Source organism: Lycium barbarum, chromosome 6 (assembly GCF_019175385.1).
Source record: "Lycium barbarum isolate Lr01 chromosome 6, ASM1917538v2, whole genome shotgun sequence".
Lineage (NCBI taxonomy): Eukaryota > Viridiplantae > Streptophyta > Magnoliopsida > Solanales > Solanaceae > Lycium > Lycium barbarum.
This window is the reverse complement of record NC_083342.1, coordinates 120233354-120259347: the sequence shown is the minus strand read 5'-3', so window position 1 is coordinate 120259347 and position 25994 is coordinate 120233354. Positions and strand designations below refer to the sequence as shown.

Sequence of the window (25994 nt, the reverse complement as noted above, 5' to 3'; positions counted from 1 at the left end):
TAAGATTTTTGCCTATGACATTATAAGAACTTAAGAAGTGCCAAGCACCCTAGAAGTTCAAATCTCGACTATGACATTCTAATGTTATAAAAGGGCCTTTTATAAATTTATGCCTCTATCACTTTTTGATAATATCGTGACTTTATGTAATGCTCAAGCTATCTGATTCCTATTTATAAAATTCGAGAAAGATGTTTGGCATTAGTTTATACTCATCATGCCTAATTTTAAATAGAGAGTGAAATCATCTTATCAAGATTTTAAATGAATAATGGGGTTTGACCGACACCTCCTAAATACGCGCCCAAATTAGGCCTTATCTTTTGTTAGGCTATAGTTCTCATTAACATAAAAGCTTACTTGAGTTTTCATATATATTTTTTTTTGTTAAAAAGGAAAAATAATAAACAAGTGAGCAATTTTTTTTTTCTTTTCAAAATTGATGGTACGGGAAGGGGAAATTGGGGAGAAGATTACAAAGGGAGGAATCGAACTTTTACTAATAAGGTGAAAGTAGTTCAGGTAGCCAACCAACTGAGATTCTCCAAGCGAGCAAGATCATTTCATATTCTTTTTGATTTTATGTTTAAGGGTGTCAAAATTATAATTTAGTTGTTAATTTTTTATTTAGGGGTGTCAAAATTAATTCAAATATATTGGATGAGTTGAACCAAATCGATACTTCAAATGTTTTTTGAGTAGAATAAACTAAATAATGTAAAACAAGTTCTTCAAAGGTATAAGCAAAATTGGTCAATGAGTTGTTCAGGTGACTAACTACCAAATAAAAATACTCCAAACAGAACAAATAAATAAAAATAGAGAGAAAAATTTTCACATACTTGTAGAAGTTGTTTTAGAAGCAATATTATACAACCAACTAGGTTATGGTAATTTACATAACACATATAATTGGATACGACATTTCATAAATGTTGCAAAATTATTTTATCGATATTCACCAAAATGTCAGATCTTTAATGTGACATTTTATAAAAGCCACAAGTAAAAGTCGTAATTTTTTTACCAACATTAATCTAAATGTCAAAACTCTAATGTCATTTATTTCTTACCAACATTTACTTAAATGTCAGAAATTTAAGTGAGATTTAATATATGTCGTTTATTTATTACCGACATTTACCTAAATGTCAGGAAATTCTCGATACTAAAATTTACGATATTTGATGCAAATGTAAATTAAATGTCAGTAAACAAATTTGTGACATTTAAACAACCTAATAAGACATTTATATAATGTCGTCGTAGTTGTACTTTCTTGTAGTGAATTTCTTGAAAATGTGAATCATGACTATCTCTATCTAGTAACACCTTTATTTACACAAAACAATATAGAATAATAAAGTATGGAGATAGGGTTGTAACTTTTACTAGTAATAACAAAGAGCAAAATATTTAGGACTATGAAATTAATGGATAAATAGGACTTATTAAGTGAGATTTAATATATGTTGTTTATTTATTACTGACATTTACCTAAATGTCGGGAAATTCTCGATACTAAAATTTACGACATTTGATGCAAATGCAAATTAAATGTCTGTAAACTAATTTGTGACATTTAAACAACCTAATACGACATTTATATAATGTCGTCGTATTTGTACTTCTTGACGATGTGAATCATGACTATCTAGTAACACCTTTATTTACACAAAACAATATAGAATAATAAAGTATGGAGATAGGGTTGTAGCTTTTACTAGTCATAACAAAGAGCAAAATATTTAGGACTATAAAATTAATGGATAAATAGGACTTATTAGGAGTAATAATCCCACTAATCATACATGTATGAAATTAAGGGCCCGTGTGTCCATAGATAACAAAAAAAAAATTCACTTTTTTTTTGGAATTTTGGAGTTGGAGTTAGAGTTGTGTTTTGTCATAGTCTTGAAATTGTAGTTTTTGGTGAAATGTAGTTGTAAAAAAGTGAGAAAAAGTTATTTTTTTAAAAAAAAATAAGTTTTTTGAGTTTTTGGTAATCCGGAATACAACTTCAAATTTTGTATTCGGAATTTTCATAGTCAAACACTGATTTCGAAAAAAAGTGAATAATTTTTGTGACCAAATGACGCCTAAGAAAGGTTTCACGAATTCACAACAAGCGCAAAACAAATTTGGGAAAATTCAAATTTCGCGCGCGCGGTTTAGCTCTCAGCCCCCCAATTCAACCAAACACAAATACGTGTCATTAAATCATTAGCTCTCCGTATTAGCCAAGGATCACTAACCTTTCTTCTTTTATTAACCGTCAGATCTCACATTAAAAGAACCAATCCACCCCTTTAATATCAACACTCCTCACGCGGATCGCCAGCGTGGCAATCCATTCCCCCCCCCCCTATAAATAATAAAACCCACACTTCAGGTCCTCATCAAACATTCAAATCTCAATCACAGCTACTTCTGCATTACTATCTTTTTCAAGCTCTTTTTTTTCACAGTTGTTTCTTAGCAATGGATGCAACAAAGACAACCAAAGGTGCTGGTGGACGAAAGGGTGGCCCAAGAAAGAAGTCCGTAACCAAATCAGTCAAAGCTGGTCTTCAGTTCCCGGTTGGTCGTATTGCTCGTTTCTTGAAAAAGGGTCGTTACGCTCAACGTGTGGGATCTGGTGCTCCTATTTACCTTGCTGCTGTTCTTGAATATCTTGCTGCTGAGGTACAAACATACCCATTAAATTTCGTTCTCAGATCCGTAATTTTCTGTTGACTACATAGTTACTAATTTCGTTTTTTGTTTGTTGTACAGGTGTTGGAGTTGGCTGGAAATGCGGCAAGAGACAACAAGAAGACTAGGATTATTCCTAGGCATGTGCTTTTGGCCGTAAGGAACGATGAGGAATTGGGAAAATTGTTGGCTGGAGTTACTATTGCAAGTGGAGGTGTTCTTCCAAACATTAACCCAATTCTGCTGCCTAAGAAATCAACTGCTTCTGAGGAGAAGGCATCAACACCTAGGGCAACTAAGTCGCCAAAGAAGGCATAAGAAGACTGTTAGAACTGTGATCTGTGGGTTAAATATGCACTACTCTTTTGTCTAGTTTATTGGTATTTCTAGTAGTTGTAGGACGTAGAGTTTTATTATGCTTTGTTAACTTGTGGTGCAACGTTGCTTGGAAATATAATAGAAAGTAACTCCTTTTTCCTATTTATTGTCTCATTTCGATTTTCGTAACAATGTCTGCTAATGTAATCGTAATGATGGAAGATGAAACTTCTGTATTGCCGTCGTTGTTCACACTGGAAACAAAGAAAGTGATAAATCAGTGGTGGAATCGAAGATTTTATTGAGGCGTGAAGAAGTTTAATTATAACACTGATTTTTGCATCGAGTTATGACATGCAAATTCTCAAGTTGTGTGTGCCAACTGCTTAATCGGTTTTATGTAATATATAAGGGCTGTAATTATTTTGGGCATGATACATTTAGTTATGCAGCTTCTGTATGTTGACTTAAAGCGGTATGCTTGTGAACTATAATAGTTTGATACCTCTTAAATGTTGATTCTTCTGCGGCTTTTGGGGGTTTGAATATGAATGATGCAACTTGTGCAACAGTAGTCGATTTTCAAAATTGAAGTGATTTATACAAAGTCAGTAGTGAAGTGTTCATTGGTATCATTTGTAGGCACAAAGTAATTGTTTCCTGCCATTTGTTACACAGCTGATTTGACTGTACTATTTAGTTTTTGTTAGGAGTAGGGGGTTCTTTGTTGTATGTAACATTGCTTGATGCCTTTCGAGATCAAACAGGCCAAGGTGGTCCTGTTGGTTCTTATTCTCTTCCAGCTTTCAAGAAGTAATCACAAGTGTGAAGGAGTATATTGAATTGTAAGCATATTCGTTTTTAGTACTTAATTGGTAGTAGCATTTGATGTGCTGTCATGGACATTGAAATTTGAAGATTCTCTTTTCTCTAGCCATGTGCAGAAATTATTATACTATGCAGTCTTGCACAATCACCTCTCTACTATCTGAATTCAACTCACATGCTTGTGACTATCCATGTTCTTCCACATGAAAATGAGCCCACCTTGCAAATTACTTTCTGCAGGTCCTCTGCTCTATATTCTGATATATAGTAAAGATGAAATTTACTAAATCCACTTCCAGCTGCAAAACACGACATTTCAAGCAGGTGGTCACATTGATGTTTCCTTCTCTCTTTTGTTACTAGAGTTCCTGAATAGTGCTTTTATAGAGACAAATAGCTAAGTAGATACTTCAGCACTCAGGAGACATGCTCATAACAATATTGTTATCCGGCAATATGCGCAGCAGTAACCTATGTACAGCCAGAAGGTTGTTACAAAAGCTGACCGGTTCTCATCTTCTTATAGATTTACATTTTTTTTTTTTTGGATTATCTATGCATATTTACATTTACTATCACGTCCCCCTGCGAATTTATAAATAGATACAACAAAAGCCACACAAGGAGGAGGCTAGCAAAGAGATCCATAGCACGCACCCAGCTAGCTTTCCCAAATTAAAAGTTCTCCTCAGACTTCAAGAAACTGTGATGCTCCAACAGGGTCATCTCCCCACCAGCTGCTGCATCAAACTGGCATCGGTAGAAACTGCATTTCCAATTTATCAAGGCATTAATTGTTGAACTTCCAAAGATGCAATTCACTCGTCACAAAATTTGGGACAACGTTAAAAAAAGAAACAAAGCGACACTTCCCACTAGGATTTTTCCTCGAAGTACTTAGACTAACAGCCTTACCTGCCATCCATGCCAAGAATCACAACCGTATTCTTTTGGTGACCAAAGGCCACAATGTGCTGCAGACCTTCTTGTAAGCGGAACTGCGCCACAGACCACTCAGAGCTGAAATACTTTGGTAGCACACCTGCATGGCAAAACACCAGACGTCTGTCAATAAGCTTAGATTATTGAGTTATTGACAAAACTCTCCACAACTAATTCTTTTGCAATGTGTCCAAAAAATTCTCAGTCCCAAGTATACTGGCGACAAAATTACAAGAACCGGAGGACCTCTTCGGACTGTTTGACAGAAACCTACGGTTAGCGTCATCTCAACTGAACCAAGAAAAGATTGCTATTGCAACAACCTCCTTCAAGAATCTGAACCATAAGATGGCAGTGAAATATGTTTCAAAATTAACTGCACACGCTTCACCTCCAGGATTTAAAAGTCCTTCAAACTAAAAGATGTGTATTCAAGGCTTGCAAATATGCTGAATTTAACCGTAATGCTTGTTTACTTTTCTTTGTTTTTTAAAACACTAGTTATCTTTCAGATTACTTACCTACATCTAATTCTTCGAAAGGATCATAACTTGGAACAATAAATTCCAACATTTTGTAGTAGACAGCATGACTCAACTGTTGAGGCCAAATACCTCTATCAGACTTATAGTTTGAGCAAATTTTAGACCCAAACAGGTATAGCATCTGTTCCTTCTGAAAGATTCTTATAGCACCTCTTTTGCCCAATGCCAAAAAATTGTCAAGTTCCTTTTTATTAGAACATCGCAATTCTAGCAGAGAAGTAATAATTGTATCACCTACTGAAGTCAATGCAGGGAACTATACTTAAGATAACAGTTCCATGTGACATAAAGGGAATGGTTAGACTTTGCACAAGGCATAGCCCATTGATTTTAGAAGACAACTAAGGAGGAACTTCATTTCCTAGTCTCTAGTGGGCAAGTAGCTGGCTAATCGCTAGGAGATTTTGGGACCTATTCCAAAGATTTTTTTTTTTTGATAGGCAGAGGACCTATTCCTAAGATACGCAAGCTTCCAATGCCAAAGGAGAACTTTAAGCCAAGTCCCGGAAAAACATTCCCATCCACATTTCTTTTGTTCAGCTTTATTACATTCTGAAGCCAACTATCCCCCTCCAATTTTCTAGGAGCATATGCCATGAGATGCTAAACAGTAAGATAGTCAGTACCCAGAGCTGGATGAGTGATTTCAAACATTGTTTCTGAAGAAAGATTGATGAAACACTACGCATACAAATTGCTCATTTTAATCCTTCCCATACTGTTAATTTATGTAAAACGACTAGCTTAAGAACAAACTTCAAAAGAAGGGATACTTTATTTAATATATAGGTCTGCAATATGCCCCCTCGCGTGCAACCTGATTCCTTCTTTGTGGCAATTACGGGGATATATTCTTGTTGACTGAGCGGTGGTAAGACTCAAACCCACCATTTAGACTTACTCTCGGCTTACTCTAATACAAAATTGAATTGTGAGGACCACATCGTGTAAAAGCTTAAGATGTTAAAAATGGGACACATTTACGCAGGCCAAAAACAAATATTTCTCTTCTTTTATAATCAAATTAACTGATATCACTGCTGGCAATCCTTTATCTAAGGAGAAACGTTACCCCTTTTTATCCGTGTCAAACTTTAGAAAATGTTGGAATACTATATCAGAGCTATACATGCATGTTGAAGCATCAGAAGGCCTCTACGGAGGAGTTGATGCTTGTTTGTGAAAGAGTTTAACTGCATGTAGTCTATTATAACAAACAGATCTTTGCACTTCATGGAGTTCTCTGAATAACTAAGCTCACCTTCCACACTATAAACAGCATACACTTCCTCAGGAAACTCTGCATTTAGAGTCGAGTAACTAAAGACAAGAACATAACAGCCCTATTACCTCTAATAAAGGAGAGATGAGACACAGCTGATGGAGATGTAGCATTTGACTCAGATGCCCCTCTTGGTCTATCAACTCCTAAAGCTGGTGAATCAACCTTTAGATTGAATACATGGACAGTTCCTTTATCACTGGAAACAGCTAACCATTGTGCAGTTGGAGAAAAAGCAAGGCTATAAATTTCTGCTCTATCTGCACCTCTCCTGACCTGTATTAAACCAAAAAAAAAAAATGCTCAAGATCAAAGATAAAAGCTAACATTCCATTTCCGAAGTGGCAGTTGTTAGCAATAACACACCAGAACCATTCATCGGAAATCAAATGGCATTCAGATCTTCAGTGAAGTGGTATCAATAGAAGGCATAAGCAATGCATTTAATGATTATTTATGCCTGATGCACAGTCTCTATCTTTGTACTTAGCAGAGAACGACATTAGTTGCCAGTAGATAGGTCTGACAGGTTGACAAAGGGATAGAAGCAGGATGCATGCTGAGGCTATAACAGATAGACTAACTAGAACAGCTGCAACTTTACAGTCTTCAGAGGTACGTGGGGGGGAAAACGGAAAGTATAGACAGTTAAAACCATCCACTGTAAGTTAAAGGCAATCAATATCTGGTTTATGAGCACAATTTAGTTTCGTTTCAATAATCATTGCTGATGCTGCAGCCATAGCTGCTTCAATAAAACTAAACCATTCGTCACATACTTTATTACCCAGCCAAACATGAAACAATTATCCAGATAAAGCTTTTATTTCAAAAGAACACATTTTTCTCTATACCCAACACACCTTGAATTACTTCCTCTATCAGGACTTTAGCATCACCATATAATTAACCATGTAAACAAAACAATTGCCATATTAACAGTGTAAATAAAACAATTCAACAAAGTGCAACAATTAATTCAGCGTAAGCATATACCTCTTGAACCAAAGATCCATCTAAAGTATTATACACTCTAACAAGAGTCCCTTTACTGCTACAAGTAGCCAACAACCTCCCATCATTCGTCAACGCGAAACACACAATCCTCGAATCATGTGCCAATATAAACTTAGTCCTCTTAGACGCGTAATGTTCCACCCTCACCTGACCCTTCTGCAAACCTGGACAAACCAAAACCATTGATCCCGACACTTGTGAAACCTCGCACAAACCCTTAGGATTCGCAACGGTCTCAATCTGATGTAACAGTTTCAAATCAGAGAAATTGTATACAAATATCTTTTGAGCCAAAACAACCACAATTCTATCCCTTCTTAACCTCACAGATTTCACCTCAGATCGAAACGATAGCTCACCAATACACCTAGATTGATGATCATCCCAAATCATAACCTTGTTTAAGGGATACTGAGGTTCGTTACCTCCACCAACTAAAGCTAATATATTGCACCGGAAAAGCATCTGAACAACACCGATTCCACCACCAGTGTTGGAAGTGCCGGTAAAATCGCGTCGGAAAATCTCCCGGAGCGGGTCACAGTTGTAGATCCGGAACCCGCGATCTGTACCCGCTGCGAAGCAACCGTAATCCTGGTTGAAGGAGAGGTAGAGTACATTCGGAGGTGATGAATCAACGGAATTAGGGCTAGGATTAGGGGTAATGACGGTGGAGTTAGTGGGGGAGGTGACGGTGACGGTGACGGAACGGGGTTCATCGTTAACGGCGGCGTCAGTGACGGCGGCGGAGATATCGGAGAGATCAACGGAATCGGAATTTGGAGACATGTGAGGGGAGACGAAATTAGGGTTTGTTGGATTGGGCCAAGGGGAAGAGGAAGGGAGGGTGGAGGTCATGGAGGAATTGCGTGCTAGCGTAGGGAGAGAAAGAGGCGGTGAGGGAAGAGGATGAGAATGAAATGGTTGAAGGAAGATGGGGGGGGTAAGTGTAAGGTAGAAGTAAATTTACGGACGCAAGGTTGCTTTTTTAGCTTTACTTGTTGTGGACACTCTAGTGCTGCTTTTTTGTTTTCTTTCACTTCTTCTAGACTAATCAAAAGGGTCCCTTTTCAGTTTTTATATATTAGGAGTAACTATATAATTTACGTTTTTAGGATTTTCTACTTTCACTTTATCTGCAGAGCCGATTCAAAATTTAAAACTTGTGAGTTTTCAGTTAGCCGTGTTTGTTATTACTGAATTCTTAACTCAAATTTCTTATATATTTTAAGGATTTCACATTATAAATATAAGATTCGGATAAAAGTTGTGGGTTCCCGCGAACCCACACCCAATGGTGTGGATCCGCCCCTGTTTATCAGTATTTTAATCGAGGGTTTGTCTCATTAAGTTTTGTATAGTTTAGTAGTATTACTCTCTCGTTCTAATTTAAGTGTCTTACTTTCTTTTCTGATCTAGCTGTAACTTTCTATATTTAATAAGTTGACAATTCAAATATCCTGCATGACAAGTTTATAACCACACGATTCAAAGGACATTTTAATACATTGCACACATCTTTAATTTAGGATCACAAAAGTAAAAGTCTCATTTTATTCCTTAAAATTTGTGCCTAGTGAAACTAGGATACATAAATTGGGACGGAGGGAGTATTATCTAGTCTAGAGGAAGAAACCCTTTTTTTTTTATATAAATTATGAGATAGATTTTGGATGATTGTTTTGTATTTTTCACTTAATTTTTCTGATAATAACAATGCCAAATTTACAGAGTGTACTTGTTTGTACTTTGTATGATTAGAATTATGATTATGAATAACAGTAATGCTTAACTACTTATAAAAGGTGATTACCAAATGGGCTGAAATGTAACATTCATCAACCATATAGGAGTAAAATTTTAAATTATCTTGTCTATGTATTTTAAATTGCTATGATTACCTGGAATAATCAAGCAAGTTTTTCTTTAGTTATTATTTTCTCTAACATTTTAAGGTGTTTTAAAATTTTCAAATTTAGGTTTAATATATTACTAATATCTTTCTATGTGACGTTGATAAATGATTTTTACAATCATGTAGCTTTTCTTGTAACCCTTATAAGTTGTAAGTGTCTATATTTTTGTATGATCAATAAAAGAGACGTTTCCCTCACTTCCCAAACTTCTTACTAGTCTTACCTTTGAGTTTTATGTGTTGTTTGGCCTAGCAATACACAAGATAACCTTTCCGCTAACACTTCTCTCGCACTTGAGGCAGACTTTTACCTAAGTGTTGTGTTTGCTTGAATCAAACCACACTTTGTGTGAGGTTTAAGCTAGCATCTACCAGAAGATTAATTGGGCTAAGTGACATATCGATGCTAGAGACTAGAGGTCGATGACTATTAGCTCAAAATTTAGAAGCGTCTCAAATGTCATCCTTTAGACTCTCCTAATCCCTATGTGGCCTCACACGCTAATTTCATGGACATCAATATTTTTAGTAGATTCACAATTTTGACAGTGGAACTATATAGAGAGATTTGCAGAATTTCCTCTAATGATGCGAAATTAAGATAAGCTTCATTTATGAACTTTGATTAGTACTTTGAACCCCCATTAAGCTACAGTACAAGTAGTTTTTTCCTTTACAAGGTGTACGATTTGATTCTCATTAGATTCTTTCCTTCCTCTTTTCTCTACCTAAGGCCTAACCACCCTTCTAGATCCCAAAATAAAAGAAAAGCTTGTACTACGAGAATAGAAAAAGAAGAAGTCGAATGAATCTTGCTGCCAATAGATAAATACCTTGAGTCAAATCCTCCCTCTGTTAATAGCCTCTCCATAGTATTATTTTATATACATTAAAATTTAAAATGTTAATTTGGATTATCGATTTTATTAGCAAAACCCAAACAGATATTAATTAAAGTAATCGATGAGTCATTAGTTTGGCGGCAGATAAAACTTCACAATGAAATTTAAAATTCAAGAGTTCAATAATTAAAATTAATACATTGAGAATTAGCGAGAAAGAGGGGATCAAGAGAAGATAGAGACCATTAATCTAGTTCATACTTGATTCCACTTTAAGCGGTTACTTTTGCGTCTCCTAATTAACATACTTCTCACATTGTCCCCATTAAAATCCATCCAAAAAGCACAAGGCCAAAAAAAAAGAAGGGAACAAAAAAGAAGAACATTTTTTAACCAAATTCCCTCTCTTTTCTGTTGAATTCAACCATGGATTGGCGTCCGTTAGATGTCATGGTGATCTCTGCCACCGGCATAAAGAATGTCAATTACTTCTTCACAATGGATGTTTACGTCGAAGTTTCAATTTTTGGCTATGCAAAAAACACAAAACGAACCTTCATTGACAAAAAAGGTGGCACAAATCCTAAATGGAATTACCCAATGAAATTCACATTAGACGAGCCTTCCCTCACAAAACCTGGCCTTTCCCTCTGCTTTTGCCTCCGATCCGATCGCTTTTTCGGCGACAAAGATATTGGCATTGTCTCAATCCCTATAAATGATATCTTTGGTCAATCTGCTTCCGGACCTGATGGAAGCGCCGAAAAAGTTGTGGAGTATCAAGTTTTCACCCCAGTTTCTGGTAAACCTAGAGGAACCCTCAGGTTTTCTTATAAGTTTGGGAAGAAATATGGACAACCTCCGGAGCAAATGTTCAAAAATGTAAATCAAACTAATGGCACTTATAACCAAAATGCGCCTGTCACAGCTTATCCATATGCCCAGACAGGGAATAATAATATGCCACCACCTGGCATGGGGTATGGAACGCCAAATCCCAACCAGGGGATGGCGTATCAGCAACCACCAGCAGGATATCCTCCTGCTGGTGGTTACAACACTAGTGGATATCAGCCAGGTGGATATTCTCCAGCAGGATATCCACAAACTGGATATGGATATCCTCCGCAACAACAACAACAAGGTTACGGAGGATATCCACCCGTGCAACAAGTGCAAAACCCACAGAAAAAGAGCAAAATGGGAGGGATGGGAGCAGGGGTTGGATTGGGTTTGGCAGGAGGGTTGCTTGGTGGTATGTTGGTTGGTGAAATGGTTTCTGATGTTGGACATGATATGGATGCCTATGATCAAGGTTATGATGATGCCATGGACGATATGGATTATTAAAATGAGGTCTCTGTATATTGAGTAATTTTTTTGTTTATTGGAGATATATAAATCAAATTGGTCTTTGATATTAACAACATTTTCAAATTATTATTGTATTATTTTGGATAAATTGATTATCTGAATTGGAAGTTCCTTGCTCATTCCCTTGATTTTCCAAAGTTTATAATATGTTTGCAGAAACGTGGTGCCTTACCATGCGTGACTTCGTTATTTGTACAAATTTATTTTGTTACGTTGTCATTTCTTTAAGGAAAGAATGAAATATATTTGTCTATTGACTGCATAATAGAGTTACATGACATTCTCCTTTGGAACTTTGTCTCTTCGAGTCCTAAAATGTGCTTAGTGAAAAAAGAGGAGATACAACTAGATACATTATTAGATCCCATTGTTTTTTATTGTAGTATCTATCTTGTCTGCTATTTGGTTACATCCCATGGAAGTATATATGTGATAATCTTGGATGTTGATTCATATCGACAGCAAAATGGAAAGGTCTTTGAATTCTAGACTACAATGTTTTCATCCATAAGAAATTGAAGTGCTAGTCTGCTGTCTATTTAGAGGGATTGGGCTAGTACGTCCCTGGACGAAAGAAAACCTTTTTTTTAGTTAGGCCAAATACATAAACGGGCCCTTAAACTTGTCATAGTTTTTCATTTTAGCACCTTAACTATGACTTGTTTCTATTAGACCCTTCAACTTAATTCAAAGTGCGTCAATTAAACACAAAATGCTGACTTGGCAAAATATGTGTTCTAAACATGCCTTAAGCGATACAAATTTGTTTTTTTCTTTAAAAATCACATTTTTCTATCCCCGCGATCTTCTCCTTCATCGAGCCACTACCGCCAGTTCACTGCACAAATTCTTCCTTTCCACCAAATAATCTTTACTCACCTTTTATAAGCTCCCATACATATACTCCTTTTTCCTATAATAACTAATCTTCACGCCACTTTCCTCGAGACTCACCAATCCATTCTCAGACACCCTCTGTTTGGAATAAAAAACTGATTAAAAATGAAAATTTCTCACATGTTTCAATCATCATTTGGTTCATGAAAGTCCCATAACATCTTGATTGATATAATCCAGTGTTCTACTTTAAGAATCGTCGACATAATCAATTAATTGAGCTTTTCTCACCTAAAACTTCATCCCTTTCCTTCCATATGGAGGACTAAATATCTTGACAATTTTTAGAGTACAAAGAAAAGTTGTATTGTTTCCAATATTGTGTTCCCGAAAAGCAAAATTTTAGACCAAAATTTCTTTGTATATGGAAAGGGGACGGACATGGCGAAGGAAACCGGGGGAGAGGTGTTGGAAGAAAATGGAACCGGCTGGGTGTAGGGGTGGGTAGGGTTGGGAATATATGTAAAAATAGAATTTCTGTTTTGTTTTCAGTCAAAACGTTTTTAATTATATTATTTGGGCATAAGTTCCATGTGGGCTGCATTTAATTTGTGGATTTGCCACATAATCTGCATGTGTAGTACACCTCTTTGTTTTTTGACTCATTGCAAGAGTGGTGTTCAATTGACACATTTTGAATTGAGTAGGAGGGTCTAATAGGAACAAATTGTAATTAAGATGCTAAAATAAAAAATCACGACAAATTTAAGGGTTCACCTGTGTATTTGGCCTTTTAGTTAATACAGTATAAGGAAACAAAAGGATAACTAGTTGACTACACACGTCTTCCTTGGAGCAAAAGGATTTTGCTATCGACTACTTACTTTGGGACTTAATTTTCTTGGGGTCTGCGTATCATCTAAAGTCTTGGAATTAATTAACTATATCCGCCGGAACTTGAATAGATAAAAAAAATCACTAAATATTTTGAGACTTAAAAAATGTATGCGTATTCCAAAATATAAAGTTCAAAATTTTGATGTTGATAATTTAGATGATCTATGAACGAAAGGATAAGATTTATTCACTTTATATGATTACCTATTATCTTATTTAATTACTTAACGATAATAAGTAAATATGATTTGAGGTAAAAATAAAGTACAAATAATTAATTTTTGGAACTAGAGCAGCTTCAATTAGAGAATGGTAGTAAGAAATACTCCATCCGTCTCAATTTATGTGACACTTTTTAAATTTCGAAAGTCAAACGAGTTCTTTTGTACCGTAATTCTTTTAAATATTTTAAATTTTCAATTATTCTGATTTATAGTATTTTTTTTTTACATAATTTTCAAATATATACATTTTTATTTGAAAAAACTTTAAAATTCTATATCCGAATTTATAGTCAAAATAGAATGTTTAATTCTAAAAATATTAAGTGTGCCACGTAAATTGAGCATTAGTAAGGAAAGATATAAAAATATCTTCAGAAATCTACCTTAATTCAATTCTAATTGCTTGTTCGCCAAGTTTTTTTTTTTTTTTTTTCAAGTTCTCTCTCCTTTTCCGATCCTTTTTTGGTTAATAGTAGAGTTCCCTATTTTCTCCGTCTTCCTCTTTGAAACAACCTCTCAACTATAAATACTTAGTCCCTTCTTTTCTTACATCTCATTTGCGTCTAATGACAAAGCCCAAACTAGCAACCTTTTTGTGATCGAGAAAGAAAAAATGGACCAAGATGATGCACTATTATTTGACAATGATGATAACGTGGATCTTACAAAAACCTACAAAAGAGCCAGAAAGCTTACTTTGAAAAAGCAAGAGGGCCTTGCCAAAACTAATTTTCCAGAGTCAATTGTTTCCCTGATTAATGATTCAACCCTGGATCATAATCCAAGTTCTATATCTGGAAAGTCACAAGTTGTCTTCACAGAGATGGGAGAATTTGTCTCGGGTCTTCTTCTTCATGAATTAAAAGAACAAAAACCTAGTATTAATGTGCTGCCAAATCACTCAACCAAGAAAGAGGAGAAACCAGTTATAACTCCAGACGAGAAAATACGTGAAGTTCCAATTGGCAAAGGTTTATCAGAGGTTCTCAAATTAATGAGAGAACGAGGTACACTCAAAGAAGATATTGAATTGGGTTGTCGAAACACGGACAAGAAGAAAAGCAAGCTCGTAGACGTTCGTTGTGATGAGGAAGGGGAAAAAGAAATACACATTGAGAGGACTGATGAGTATGGAAGAAATCTAACTCCAAAGGAGGCTTTTCGGGTGTTTTGCCATGGATTTCATGGGAAGGAGCCTGGAAAAAAGAAGCAAGAAAAACGTATGCGGCAATACCAGTTGGAGCTGAAGATAAAAAAGATGAAAAATTAAGATACTACATAACCGTCCGAGTAGGGAGAATATTCGCACTGTGTTAAAGTTCCGCAATTAATATATGATTTATATTCTATTCATACTCTGTTCTTGTTGCCTTGGCTGATTATCGTTGTTCTGTTTTGATTGCTAATTTATACTTGGCTAACACTTGGGCACAACTTTTAATTAAGTGTTGTTAGTTGCTTCTTCTTTAGATTCACCTGGATTTTTACTATTGCAGCTAATTGATTAGATGATTTGGCATGTCACCCTATGTTACATTTTGGATATTCCTTTTCCTTTCTTGTTTATTTGATTTTATTCTATTCTGCTTGCCATGTTGTACTTCAAATTGATCTCTAATATCTTTGATAATCTGATGTATATAGAGGTATTTGTATTGGCAAAAAGGAAAATGATCTTTGTGATTTCAAGTTTATCTTTCACTCATATGCCTTTGAGTCAACCCTTTATTACCACGGAACATAATGATATACTACAAAAATCAAATAAGATGTACTCAATGGTCATAAAACTCAAATAAGCAATCCTGTGCGAATATTCTTTACTTGTTCTTAATGAAGCTGTTCATAACTTTCATATCCATGATGTCGAGTTTTGTCAACAATATCAACTTTGTATCAAAATATAGTGGTAAATGAACGTAGCACTTGTTGAGGTTTGTTGAAATTCAGATTTTTACAGAAAAAATGTGTGCTTGTCACAATTTTAAAGGAATCCCATGATATGGTCTTCATTTAGATAAATTTATGGAACTTACCTTGATCCTATTATGTATAGTCATGCAAATTCATCTTACACGTGTTTTCCTCCAGAGTTTTACACAGAAGTTGCCTGCCGTGCTTTCTGTTCTAAGAGTAAGCTTAGTTAGCATTCTATTATTGAATATAATGCAAACTTAGGGGAAATTCAAACATTCAGGATAGACCAAATAACCAATAGATTATTCTAAGAAATTGGGAACTTATTAAGTAGGCGTTTGGCCATAGATACCAAAAACAAATTCACTTTTTTTGGAATTTTTGAAGTTGGAGTTGGAGTTGTGTTTGGCCATAGTTTTTGGTGAAATGTAGTTGTAAAAAAGTGAAAAAAGTGAATTTTTTTTGAAAAACAAGTTTTTTGAGTTTTTGGTATTATGAAGTTGTATTTGGAACATTTATGGCCAAACGCTCAAAAGTGAAAAAAGTGAAAAAAAAATCCGGAAAAAAGTGAATAATTTTTATGGCCAAGCGGCACCTAAGAGTATTACATACAATAGCTTCATCTTTACAATCTGGAACTGCAGATTTAGTTGAATGTCTCGAGGCACTCAAAGAATGCAGAAGAAGAGGGAGGATCGTCTAGGAGTTTCCTGACTTATTTCCTTCTCCTGTACAGGTATATAGTATATATGACTCTTTTATGTGTTTGTCTCTGTTTATTGAATGATCTCCGAATCACTTCTGATTTCATCGTGAAATTCCTTGATTCTTTTCCTCTGCAATCTCATTTAATGTGCCATCTGTATGGATTATACATCAAAGTTTCATTCGAAAAAACTCTTCTTTTCTTTTTTGGTTTACGTGGTGACCATGTTTGATCTTGTGAGTTTGAGCGGATAAGAAAGTCTTCTCATATTTTTTTTTAGTTCTATCCTATCTCATCACCAACCGTTCAGCGGTCACATATTTTAATCATATCTTGATTTATATATCATCATTCAAAATTATATATGCAGACGTCTTACGTTTAAAGTGAAAGATTAGTAACGACAGGAGGAAGAAAAATCCTGCACAAGATGAAGGTCAGTGATCAGAATAATTTTGTTCCTTGTTTTGATTCCTTAAGGTGAGTTTTAGATACTTAAACAAGAATGATGTCCATAAGGTTATACTTCAACGCATCCCAACAGGCATCTGTTGGCACATCTGGAAAAATAGATGTTCAGCGAGATTTGATAATCATAAAATGTCTGACTTCATAATCCAACAAGTGATCAAGTTCATTAAATTGATCATCAAGCTGCAATTCCCTGATCTGCAGTTACCTACAACTTGGCATGATGTTTGTAGGACAGTTGATCATTTGTTTCTAAGGCTGTTTACTGGCTTAAACGTAGGGTTAAACTTAATGCGGATAGCTGCAGTAAAGGGAATCCTGATTCTTCAGGAGGTGATGGTATTATTAGGGATCACAATGGAGTTACCATTTGTGCTTTTGCTGAGTTTTATGGTGATTGCAGTAACAATCTTGCAGAAGCTAAGGCAATGCTCAAAGGTGTCAGTTTGTGTCTCAACAATGGCTTCACTAATGTGATTGTAGAGTCTGACTCTATGATTGTTCTAGAACTGATTAAGAGAATTAAAAAGCCACCAAGGCAACTCAGTCAGATTATATAACAGAAATAATCAAGAATGGAAACTTCAACTTTTTTTTTCATACCCTAAGAGAGGGTAATAATACAGCAGACGTTCTTGCCAATTTAGGAGAGGAGTCCAAGACTACATCTATCTTCATTGGGGATGTTTCCACTCCCATTGTTAGAGCCTCAATGAAGTTGGGAGCTGATGGATTACCAAATTTCAGGTTCAGAAAGAAGAAGAACAGATATGTCATCAATGCCAGTGGATAATCTTTTGTTAATACTTGCCACTGTGTACATAGCATCCCCTAATGGTGCTACAAATCTCTTAGAAACTTTCTGCCACTTCTATGAGCAAGCTGGATATTTTTGTGTACATAGACAATTCTCATTCTGTTATGGAGGCCAAGGTTTATGTCCTCCTCCGTGTAATTATGATTTTTGGTAAATATGCAGGTTGTAGTCATGCCTAAACTCCTCCATTATATAGATGGACCTTACAAATAATTTTAAAAAAACAATAATGCTGAATAATGCAGGGTGTAAAGTGCGTGTACGCATTTGACAGGAAAAGAGCCCATTTTGTGTTAGTCTCAAGGTTTTGTTTCTTGGGTCATTGAGTTCTTGTTGAATTTATAAGAATCAAAATCAGTGGAATAAATTTGAATATCTTGATGCAGTATTAGATTATAGCAGCAAATCAGTACAGAAAGCTCTAGTATAGTCAATCAAACATAAATAGAAATAACCTATTCGCACAGTCAATCATTTAACTTAGGCAAGCATATATAAGCATGACTGTATTTGTGCAGTCCAACATGCTACTTCACATCTGCATTCACTCAAGTGTATCTGAAGTTTGACAAGGAGGGGCTGGGGTTGCATACTAAATTTTCAGAGAATGATGTGATCAAGTGGTGTAGGCTGTGCTACTACCAGCAATGGAGACTTGAAGTTAGCTCTAAGTGGCATGTGCGGTGTAGTTAAAATCATTTTACATTGTATAGTTCACAGTGAGCTGAACTGCAAATGCCTTCGATATATTTTGTTCTTAGAATACAATCATATTTAGTTAGGAGCATTCGTGAATTAGCTATTACTGAAACTTCTGGATTCCAAAAATCAATCATATTTAGTTACGAAAATTGGAATTCAATACCTGCAACAATTTTATTCTGTCCATTACACAACCTGTTGCTTCAATCTTCTTTTAATAAGATGTGCTTTTGTTTCTGATATAGTTCAGCATTGCCTATGCATTCTGTATTTAAGAATATGACCATTGTGTTTGCTGTTCATTCATCTAAGAGTCCTTCGGTTTAAGACTTCTTCAATGGTAATCGATGACTAATTAGATGAGTTTGAACAAATAGTAAGGTTGTTTACATTAGATCAGTATATATGGTTGTTGTTTAGTTTAGGTTTCAGTAGGACTCTATATTTATGTCCTCTTTAATTGATCTTAATGTGACACACAGTGCATATTCGTTGTGCAATTTTTACAAAGCTGTTAGTCAGAAGAAAACTTTCGTGCTTTTTCACCACCTCAATGTTTCACTTACTTATCCAGTTTAATGCATGGCATTGTAACTTTGTGCCTCAGGAATTTGGTTATACGAAAATGTTTAAAAGACCATTTGTTGCTTGGTTTCTGTAATCGAATATCTTCTTTCTGCAACTTTTGGACATTCTGCACAGTGTCTCGGCACAACATTCTGCATTTTTCAGTGTTTTTGCAATTGCGCACAATGTTTCTGCACAGCGTTCTGCATGTAATAAGTTGGATTTCCATCTCCAGTGGGTTATATGCAAGTAATTTATAAGGTTTTCTTGTTTAGTAAGTCTACAAGGGCTATGCCTATGCCTAACTCATAGAGCAATATGTCCTATGAACTTAATGTTTCACCTAAAATTGCAGCACTTCCTGAGATGTGAAGTAGATCAGATTTTGTTGGCATTATTGTTTTGCAAACATCAAAGTGCGATTGAATAGTTAAAACAGAGTGTTCAAAGAGAGGGATGGGGACCGAGAAACCTGATAACATTAAGGTCAAACTCTTGTATGAAAAATTGTTCTCAAGAGAACTAGATTAAAATAACAAGTAGTCTTAGGAACTAAAAGCATATTCAGCTAGAAAATCCTAGCAAGTACTAGTCAAACGATATAAAAATCTCCCAAATCTACCGAAGTGCCCAACCTCATTACATCTCTCCAACATCCGAAACCATATCTCCAACCAACAAACCATCAAGCAATCCTGCACCCAACCCTAACCCGAATCCATCAAGATATCCGTAACCAGGTTGTTGTACGGGTGGATACCCATACCCTGGTTGTTGTGGTGGATATCCATAACCCGGTGCAACAGCTGGTGGGTATCCACCTGGTGGGTACCCACCTTGATATCCGTATCCTGGATTTTGCTGATTATAAGCCATTCCAGGATATGTACTACCATGCATTGGTGCAGGATAAGCTGTGACAGGCTCATGATATACATCTATTTTTTGCTCAGGTGCTGTAAATTTTTCTCCAAACTTGTAGGAAAATTTCAGGTTGCCTTTTGGTTTACCGCTTTCTGTTATAACTGGATACTGAACAAACCTCTCGGCTGTGCTTCCATTAGAGGTGGACTTATTAAACAGGTCATGAATAGGAACAGAGACTTCACCAATTTCTTTGTCACCTAAAGTGCGTTCAGATTTGAGACGAATGATTAAGTGAAGCCCTGGTTTTGTAAGGGAAGATTCATCAAGAGTGAATTTCATGGAGTGATTCCACTTGGGGTTTGTGCCACTGTTCTTGTCGATGAAGGTTTTCTGCTTATGGGACTTGATGGAGTAGCTGGAGATGGAGACTTCTGCATAAACATCCATTTTTGAGAAAGTATTGACATTCTTGATGTTCTTTGCGGAGATCACATTGATGTCTAATGGACGTAATTCCATTGCTATAATTGAGTTGTTGAAGTAGGCTAACAAAGAAGAGTTTTATTTAGAAATTTGGAGAATGGAAATAGTTGTAAGAACTCAGAAAATTGTTGTCTGTTTTTTCTGTTTACGGAGAGTTGCAAGAATTTATTTATAGAGAAGGATAAAGAGGAAGGAGATGAACAGGAAGGTTCTTACTGTTGGGATTTTGCCACGATTTTCTTATCATATTTGAATTTTACCTTTTTTTTAAAGGAAGGACAAAAAGTTTACCATATTTCGTTTTACTTTTCTTAAAAGGAAAATTTTAATATTCCATATTTGGTAACCTATTTTTTGAAGGAAAAGGTTTTAGACATCTATAAATTGAAGAATCTCTCTCCTACAACACACCATAAGAACATCCACAATGTAATCTTTTAGGATTAAGAGTTTTTTTAGGGGAGATTAATCTCTCAATAGGTTTTAAGCTTATTTATTAGTTTTTAATGTACTTCACTTGACCAAACCATATAAGAATATTATGCTTATTTATTATAGTTCTTTTTATTATCTGATTTACCGCTGTTAAAGGTTTGCAATTGTTCGCTTTCATATGATACAATATTATTTCGATCCCAACAAGTGATATCGACACCAAGTTCGACAAGTTTGAAGACAGGTTCAAGATGGGTTCTAATCAAGAGATGATAACGAAGTTTTTTTGTCAAAAAAAAAAAAGAGGTCCAAAATACTACATGTGGAGATGAATTTTTCAATCATATTTTCAATAATCCTGCTGCTGCCGCTCATCTTTAAAAACAAAAAGAGTATATTTTTAACACATGCTTGGGCTTCAATTTTCAACTCATGCTTACTTTTTTAATGCATGAGCTCCAATTATTAACCCTTGCTCACTTTTAATGTTTGAGCCAATTTCAATCCATATTTATTTTTAACGCATGAGCTACACTTTCAACCTGTGCTCACTTTTAACGCACAAGACTCAAATTTTTAACCCACAATATTTTTAACCATGACAAGTAGCAGTGATGAAAATTATGTGAAGAAGAAGTATCAAGTTTTGTCAAGAAGATCCAGGTCAAAATGGGAGATTTGTTAGGGTTTTGCCCTGATTTTCTTATCATATTTAGATTTTACCTTTTCTCGGAGGAAGGACAACAAATTTACCATATTTGGTTTTACTTTTTCCAAAAGAATTTTTTTAATATTCCATATTTGTGTAACTTCTTTCTTGGAGGAAAATGTTTTAGACCTCTATATATTGAAGAATTCCTCTCATACTAAATACATCTAGAGAGGCCTAGCCTGATATGAGAAGTGTTAATTCAGTTCGGATAGACTTCATTCAAGAATGGCACCGCCCCGAGAATCAATAAGAAAATAAGTGCTAAGACCTCTATTTATTAAAGAACTAGTGAAGTACCCCGCGCTTTGCGCGGTACAACCACGACATTAATAAATAAAGGATATAATTGATACCATTATAAATGTACTCAAGATGGAATATATTAAATTTTTTATGCATATAAATAGTAATTTAATTTATATTAAATAAAAATTATATTTAAAAAAAAAAGATTAGACTTAGATGAAGTGGATTTTGCATTAGCAGATCTAAAAAAATAGATAAATAAAAAAGTATAGGTATATATAAATTTTATAGATATTTTTTAATTTAAAAGCTTTGACTTCACATCTAAATAGATCCAATTTAATGTTTTAATGTTAATTTATTTTAAATTTTAACGCTTGCTTTATGATTTTCTTTATGTTTCATTCTAAACTACTAATAATAAAAATAAAAGAAGAAGAAAAGGAAAAACTAAAACCAAACTGAATACATATCTGAAATCCACTGAATAAAATTTTCAGATTCTCGTATATATATTGTCTTGTCCGTTTTCCTTTATTTTTATTTTTGTATTTTCATTTTCTTTCTTAATTCCCTACCTGCTCATTTTTCACTAAATATCAAATTCGTTTATGCGCAAGTGGAGGGGAGCACTGTAAATTCAATATATTATTACATTGGTTTATTGTATATACTCACAAAATACTTCTTAAACAATTACACACTCAAAATTATTTTAGTTTTTATTATTCATTTATATCTCTCACCCGAGAGTATGCTTGTCAGTTTTCACCTTGGAATACTCTGGATGTCTTGTGCTTTTAGTTTATAATAATTTTGAGAATACAATTGTTTGGATTAGTTTTGTAAATAAAATTGAAAATTTAAGATTTTTTTATTTTAATTGGATATTTTTAGAAGATTAAATCATAAATAACATCTATTTTATTGAACCATCACTTAAACCTAAAATATGATTAAAACTCCTCATCTATGTCAGAATAATTAAATTATTTCAGAATAATATACGTACTATCAAATTAAAAGGACTTATTCTAAATAAAATGATTGTAATTTTTCAAAGAGTGACCGAGGGTTTTGGAAAAAAGAATATAACTACTAAAATAGATATACCATAATGAATGAAATAAGCAGATTTTACAGCCTTCTATTTCTACAACTCCCCCTTTTGTCTTCCTTCTTTCATTTTTTTCTTCGTTAGTCAATTAATTATTGTCTTCACATATATAGAGAATAATTGAGAAAAGAAAAGCTATGAAACCGAATATGTTAATGATAAAATCCCTCTTCAATGTTCCTTTTGGACATAAAACTGCGAATCTATATAAAGGCGAAAAAAAATACAATGACTTATGGAATTGCATTTGTAACTTTTTGAGATTATAACATAATTACATCAAGGACCTCAAGAATTGTCTTGTCTCTTCCAGTCTTTCAACAATATTTTACTACCGGAAAACTCAAGGAATCTCCTTTAAGGTCTTCATCCTAAAAGCGGACAAAATAGAAGAAGAACAAAGAAAAAGCTTGTACATAACATTAATTTCATAAAGGGTAGATGAAACCAAAGCATATTTAATTGAATCATAGTTCCTAGAGTTTTGTCGAAGCAGGGGAAGATAAAAAATACAACAATCTAAAAGTCGCAATAGCACAAAAATTAAACATAAAGATGTATGATAAAACAAATCAATCTAATATTAGAGATAAAACGACAATGTAGGAAAACAAAATAATCAAACAAAAATAAATAATATTTCTCCGTCGTTGGAAGAACAAAAGTACACACTATTACTCTATCATTTGGAAGAATTTAATTGAATGATTGTTTGCAACCTTCTTGTTTCCAACTTAAATAGTAGAAGAACTTTTATGCTCTATTAATTAAGAATTAAGCAAAACGGTTACAAATGACTTATTAGGAAAAGTTGAAAAAACCAAACGGATAGAAGTGGATGAAAATGTGCAATTAAATAATTAAGAGGTGTAATTAAACTAATTAATAGAGTGGCTTTTGAATTATTTAATAGATAGTATATTGATTTTAAAATGAGAGAAAATTCAAAAAAAGGAGAAAAAAGATAATTAGGGTTCTAGGCCATAGAGAGGTGCCACATCACCTTGTCTATGCCTAGCTTTATATTATATATAGATTCCTCTCATACAACATACACATAAGAACATTCACAATGTAGTCTTTCAGGGTTAAAAGTTTTGTTTAGGGGAGATTATTCTCTCAATAGGTTTATGCTTTTCTAATTAGTTTTTCAATATGTAAGTCACTTGACCATATTATGCACTTTTAGTATTTTTTTGTTGTTGTTTGATTTATCGTCATTCAAGGTTTGCAATTATTAGCTTCTGCATGACACCCATACTATTTCGATCCCAACACTAACAAACTGACTCAAGTCGCAGCAAAGTACTAAGGATTCCTTACCCCCTGTTTGGATGGTTGCTTCCCGTGTTCGTTATTGTATTTTTTCTATGAAATCATGTTTGTTTTCATCGTTCTTAAAATTAAGTGTTGTAAACCCGTTGTAATTCTATATAACCATGAAAAGTCCAATTTTTATAACTAATTTTGGTGATTTTTGCGTGGTTACATATTTCATTATTCCATTAATACTCTCATCCCAACCACACACCCAACCCTACCCACACATGGGCGGAGCCACCTTAGACAAAGGGTGGTCAGGTGCACACTCTTCGCGGGAAAATTACGTGATGTACATAGGTTAAATGTTAATTATTATGAGTATATATCTAATTTTGCACACCCTTAATACAAGTGAGAAAAAAATTTGCACACTCTTCGCCAAATTCCTGACTCTGCCACTGCAGCCACACCCCACCAAACCCCCCCCCCCCCCCTCCAATCTCCATCCACTACCTACTTATTTTTTAAACCTTAATTTCATTAATAAATATGAACTACATTTGTAACTAGGGATTAAGGGTAAGTTAGTAAACTTTCATGTATTATATGGTATCATACCGTCAAACCAAACATTAAAAATGTCATTAAACCACAACAAACAATACAGTCTATCTAAATATTGTATTCATTATAAGTATAATACAATAGAATACTATACAATACGATATTGTACATTATGAAACCATAGGTAATGACCATCCAAACATAGTGTTAGCCCCAAGACTAATTTATTGGTAAGTAAGCAATGACTATACATTAAATTCAGGGTCAGATCTTTATCACGCCGTTTAAGTTGTTAAAAGATTCTTTTCCCGTGGTTTAGGATTATAAAATCAGAATGTAGTGTCAAAAATTTAGAATTTGTCTCATTTTTCGCGGGGTCGTTTGGTTTGTGGCATAAGTCAGGTTCATTTAGGTGTATAACTTCGTATTGCTTTATATTATATTTAGAACGATATATAAATTAATACAGGGATGAGTTTATTGAAATTACAGTATTATTTTATACGAGAGAACATTTGGGATAAATAATACATATATTAGCAATACATCGATAAGAGTATCTAAAGACGAAAACGCCTTCACAATAAGTAATTCTTAAAAAATAGTACCCATATAACAATCTTTCTGTTATTTATTTTCTGCATAACAATCTCGATATTATTACCGTACGAATAATTCATGTATTATAATTTGTATGACTAATACACGAACCAGACTATTAAATTTTAAATTAGTGCAAGATTCGATATTTGAAAAATTCAATAGGCTGATAACAACATTCAAATAAATACTCTTGTAATTACAGTTATGCGATACTCATGTTTCTTAAAGTGATTAACATCTATCCTAATAAAGATGGTTTGTTTTCTTCGGGGCGGTTCAATACTATTGGTGGCCTAAAACCAAGTTTTAATGAGAAGCCTTCATTCTTTTTTCTTATATATATTAATTGAAATTGGTATTCTAGCTTTTTCAGATGCAAAGTTATGAATGAATATTTTATAATCATTCTTTATTTGAAATCTATTTTTTAGCTTTTACTATGAAATTCTCGTTTAATATTCATCTCATTTGCAATTTTCGTACCAGAAACCACGATAATTACAAATTATTCTTCTCTACAATTATTTTTTAAAATTTAACATCTTAGTTGATCTATGAAAACATCAATATGCATATCTTTTGATAAAGATGTTTTACTAACTGAATTATCTATAAATAATATATCATACTAAAAATAATGATATTACTTTGTGAGATTCATTCCACAAATTGTGCACACAAGGTAAATGATATTGGGTGCCTTCTTTTTTTGGGTCAAGCGATCAAATACAGTTTCTCTTCTTATAATGTAAAAACTAAAAAGTGTATTTTTTTAGCTTGAAAATACTTTATATTTTTTTTAAAATGTT

The 25994-nt window shown here is 34.2% G+C and overlaps 5 protein-coding genes across 5 annotated transcripts; 3 read left to right on the top strand and 2 right to left on the bottom strand.

Moving 5' to 3' along the window:
* Positions 1-2390: 2390 nt before the first annotated feature.
* LOC132645937 (histone H2A.1) lies at positions 2391-3174 on the top strand. Its single transcript, XM_060363199.1, has 2 exons — positions 2391-2685; positions 2776-3174. Exons 1-2 carry the CDS (start codon positions 2482-2484, stop codon positions 3010-3012), a joined length of 441 nt encoding a protein of 146 aa, XP_060219182.1. The 5' UTR covers positions 2391-2481; the 3' UTR covers positions 3013-3174.
* Positions 3175-4267: 1093 nt separating this feature from the next.
* On the bottom strand, positions 4268-8589 carry LOC132645935 (autophagy-related protein 18a). The gene is made up of 4 exons (XM_060363197.1): positions 7606-8589; positions 6678-6885; positions 4756-4882; positions 4268-4606 (listed from the first exon to the last, which is right to left on the bottom strand). Exons 1-4 carry the CDS (start codon positions 8482-8484, stop codon positions 4516-4518), a joined length of 1305 nt encoding a protein of 434 aa, XP_060219180.1. The 5' UTR covers positions 8485-8589; the 3' UTR covers positions 4268-4515.
* A 2144-nt stretch (positions 8590-10733) lies between these two features.
* LOC132645936 (protein SRC2-like) lies at positions 10734-11997 on the top strand. Its single transcript, XM_060363198.1, has one exon. It carries the CDS (start codon positions 10810-10812, stop codon positions 11731-11733), a length of 924 nt encoding a protein of 307 aa, XP_060219181.1. The 5' UTR covers positions 10734-10809; the 3' UTR covers positions 11734-11997.
* Positions 11998-14132: 2135 nt separating this feature from the next.
* Positions 14133-18018, top strand: LOC132645934 (SART-1 family protein DOT2-like). Its single transcript, XM_060363196.1, has 2 exons — positions 14133-15005; positions 15807-18018. Exon 1 carries the CDS (start codon positions 14329-14331, stop codon positions 14983-14985), a length of 657 nt encoding a protein of 218 aa, XP_060219179.1. The 5' UTR covers positions 14133-14328; the 3' UTR covers positions 14986-15005; positions 15807-18018.
* A 1255-nt stretch (positions 18019-19273) lies between these two features.
* On the bottom strand, positions 19274-20766 carry LOC132600083 (protein SRC2-like). The gene has a single exon (XM_060313207.1). The coding sequence runs from the start codon at positions 20279-20281 to the stop codon at positions 19535-19537; it is 747 nt and encodes a 248-aa protein (XP_060169190.1). The 5' UTR covers positions 20282-20766; the 3' UTR covers positions 19274-19534.
* Positions 20767-25994: the final 5228 nt, after the last annotated feature.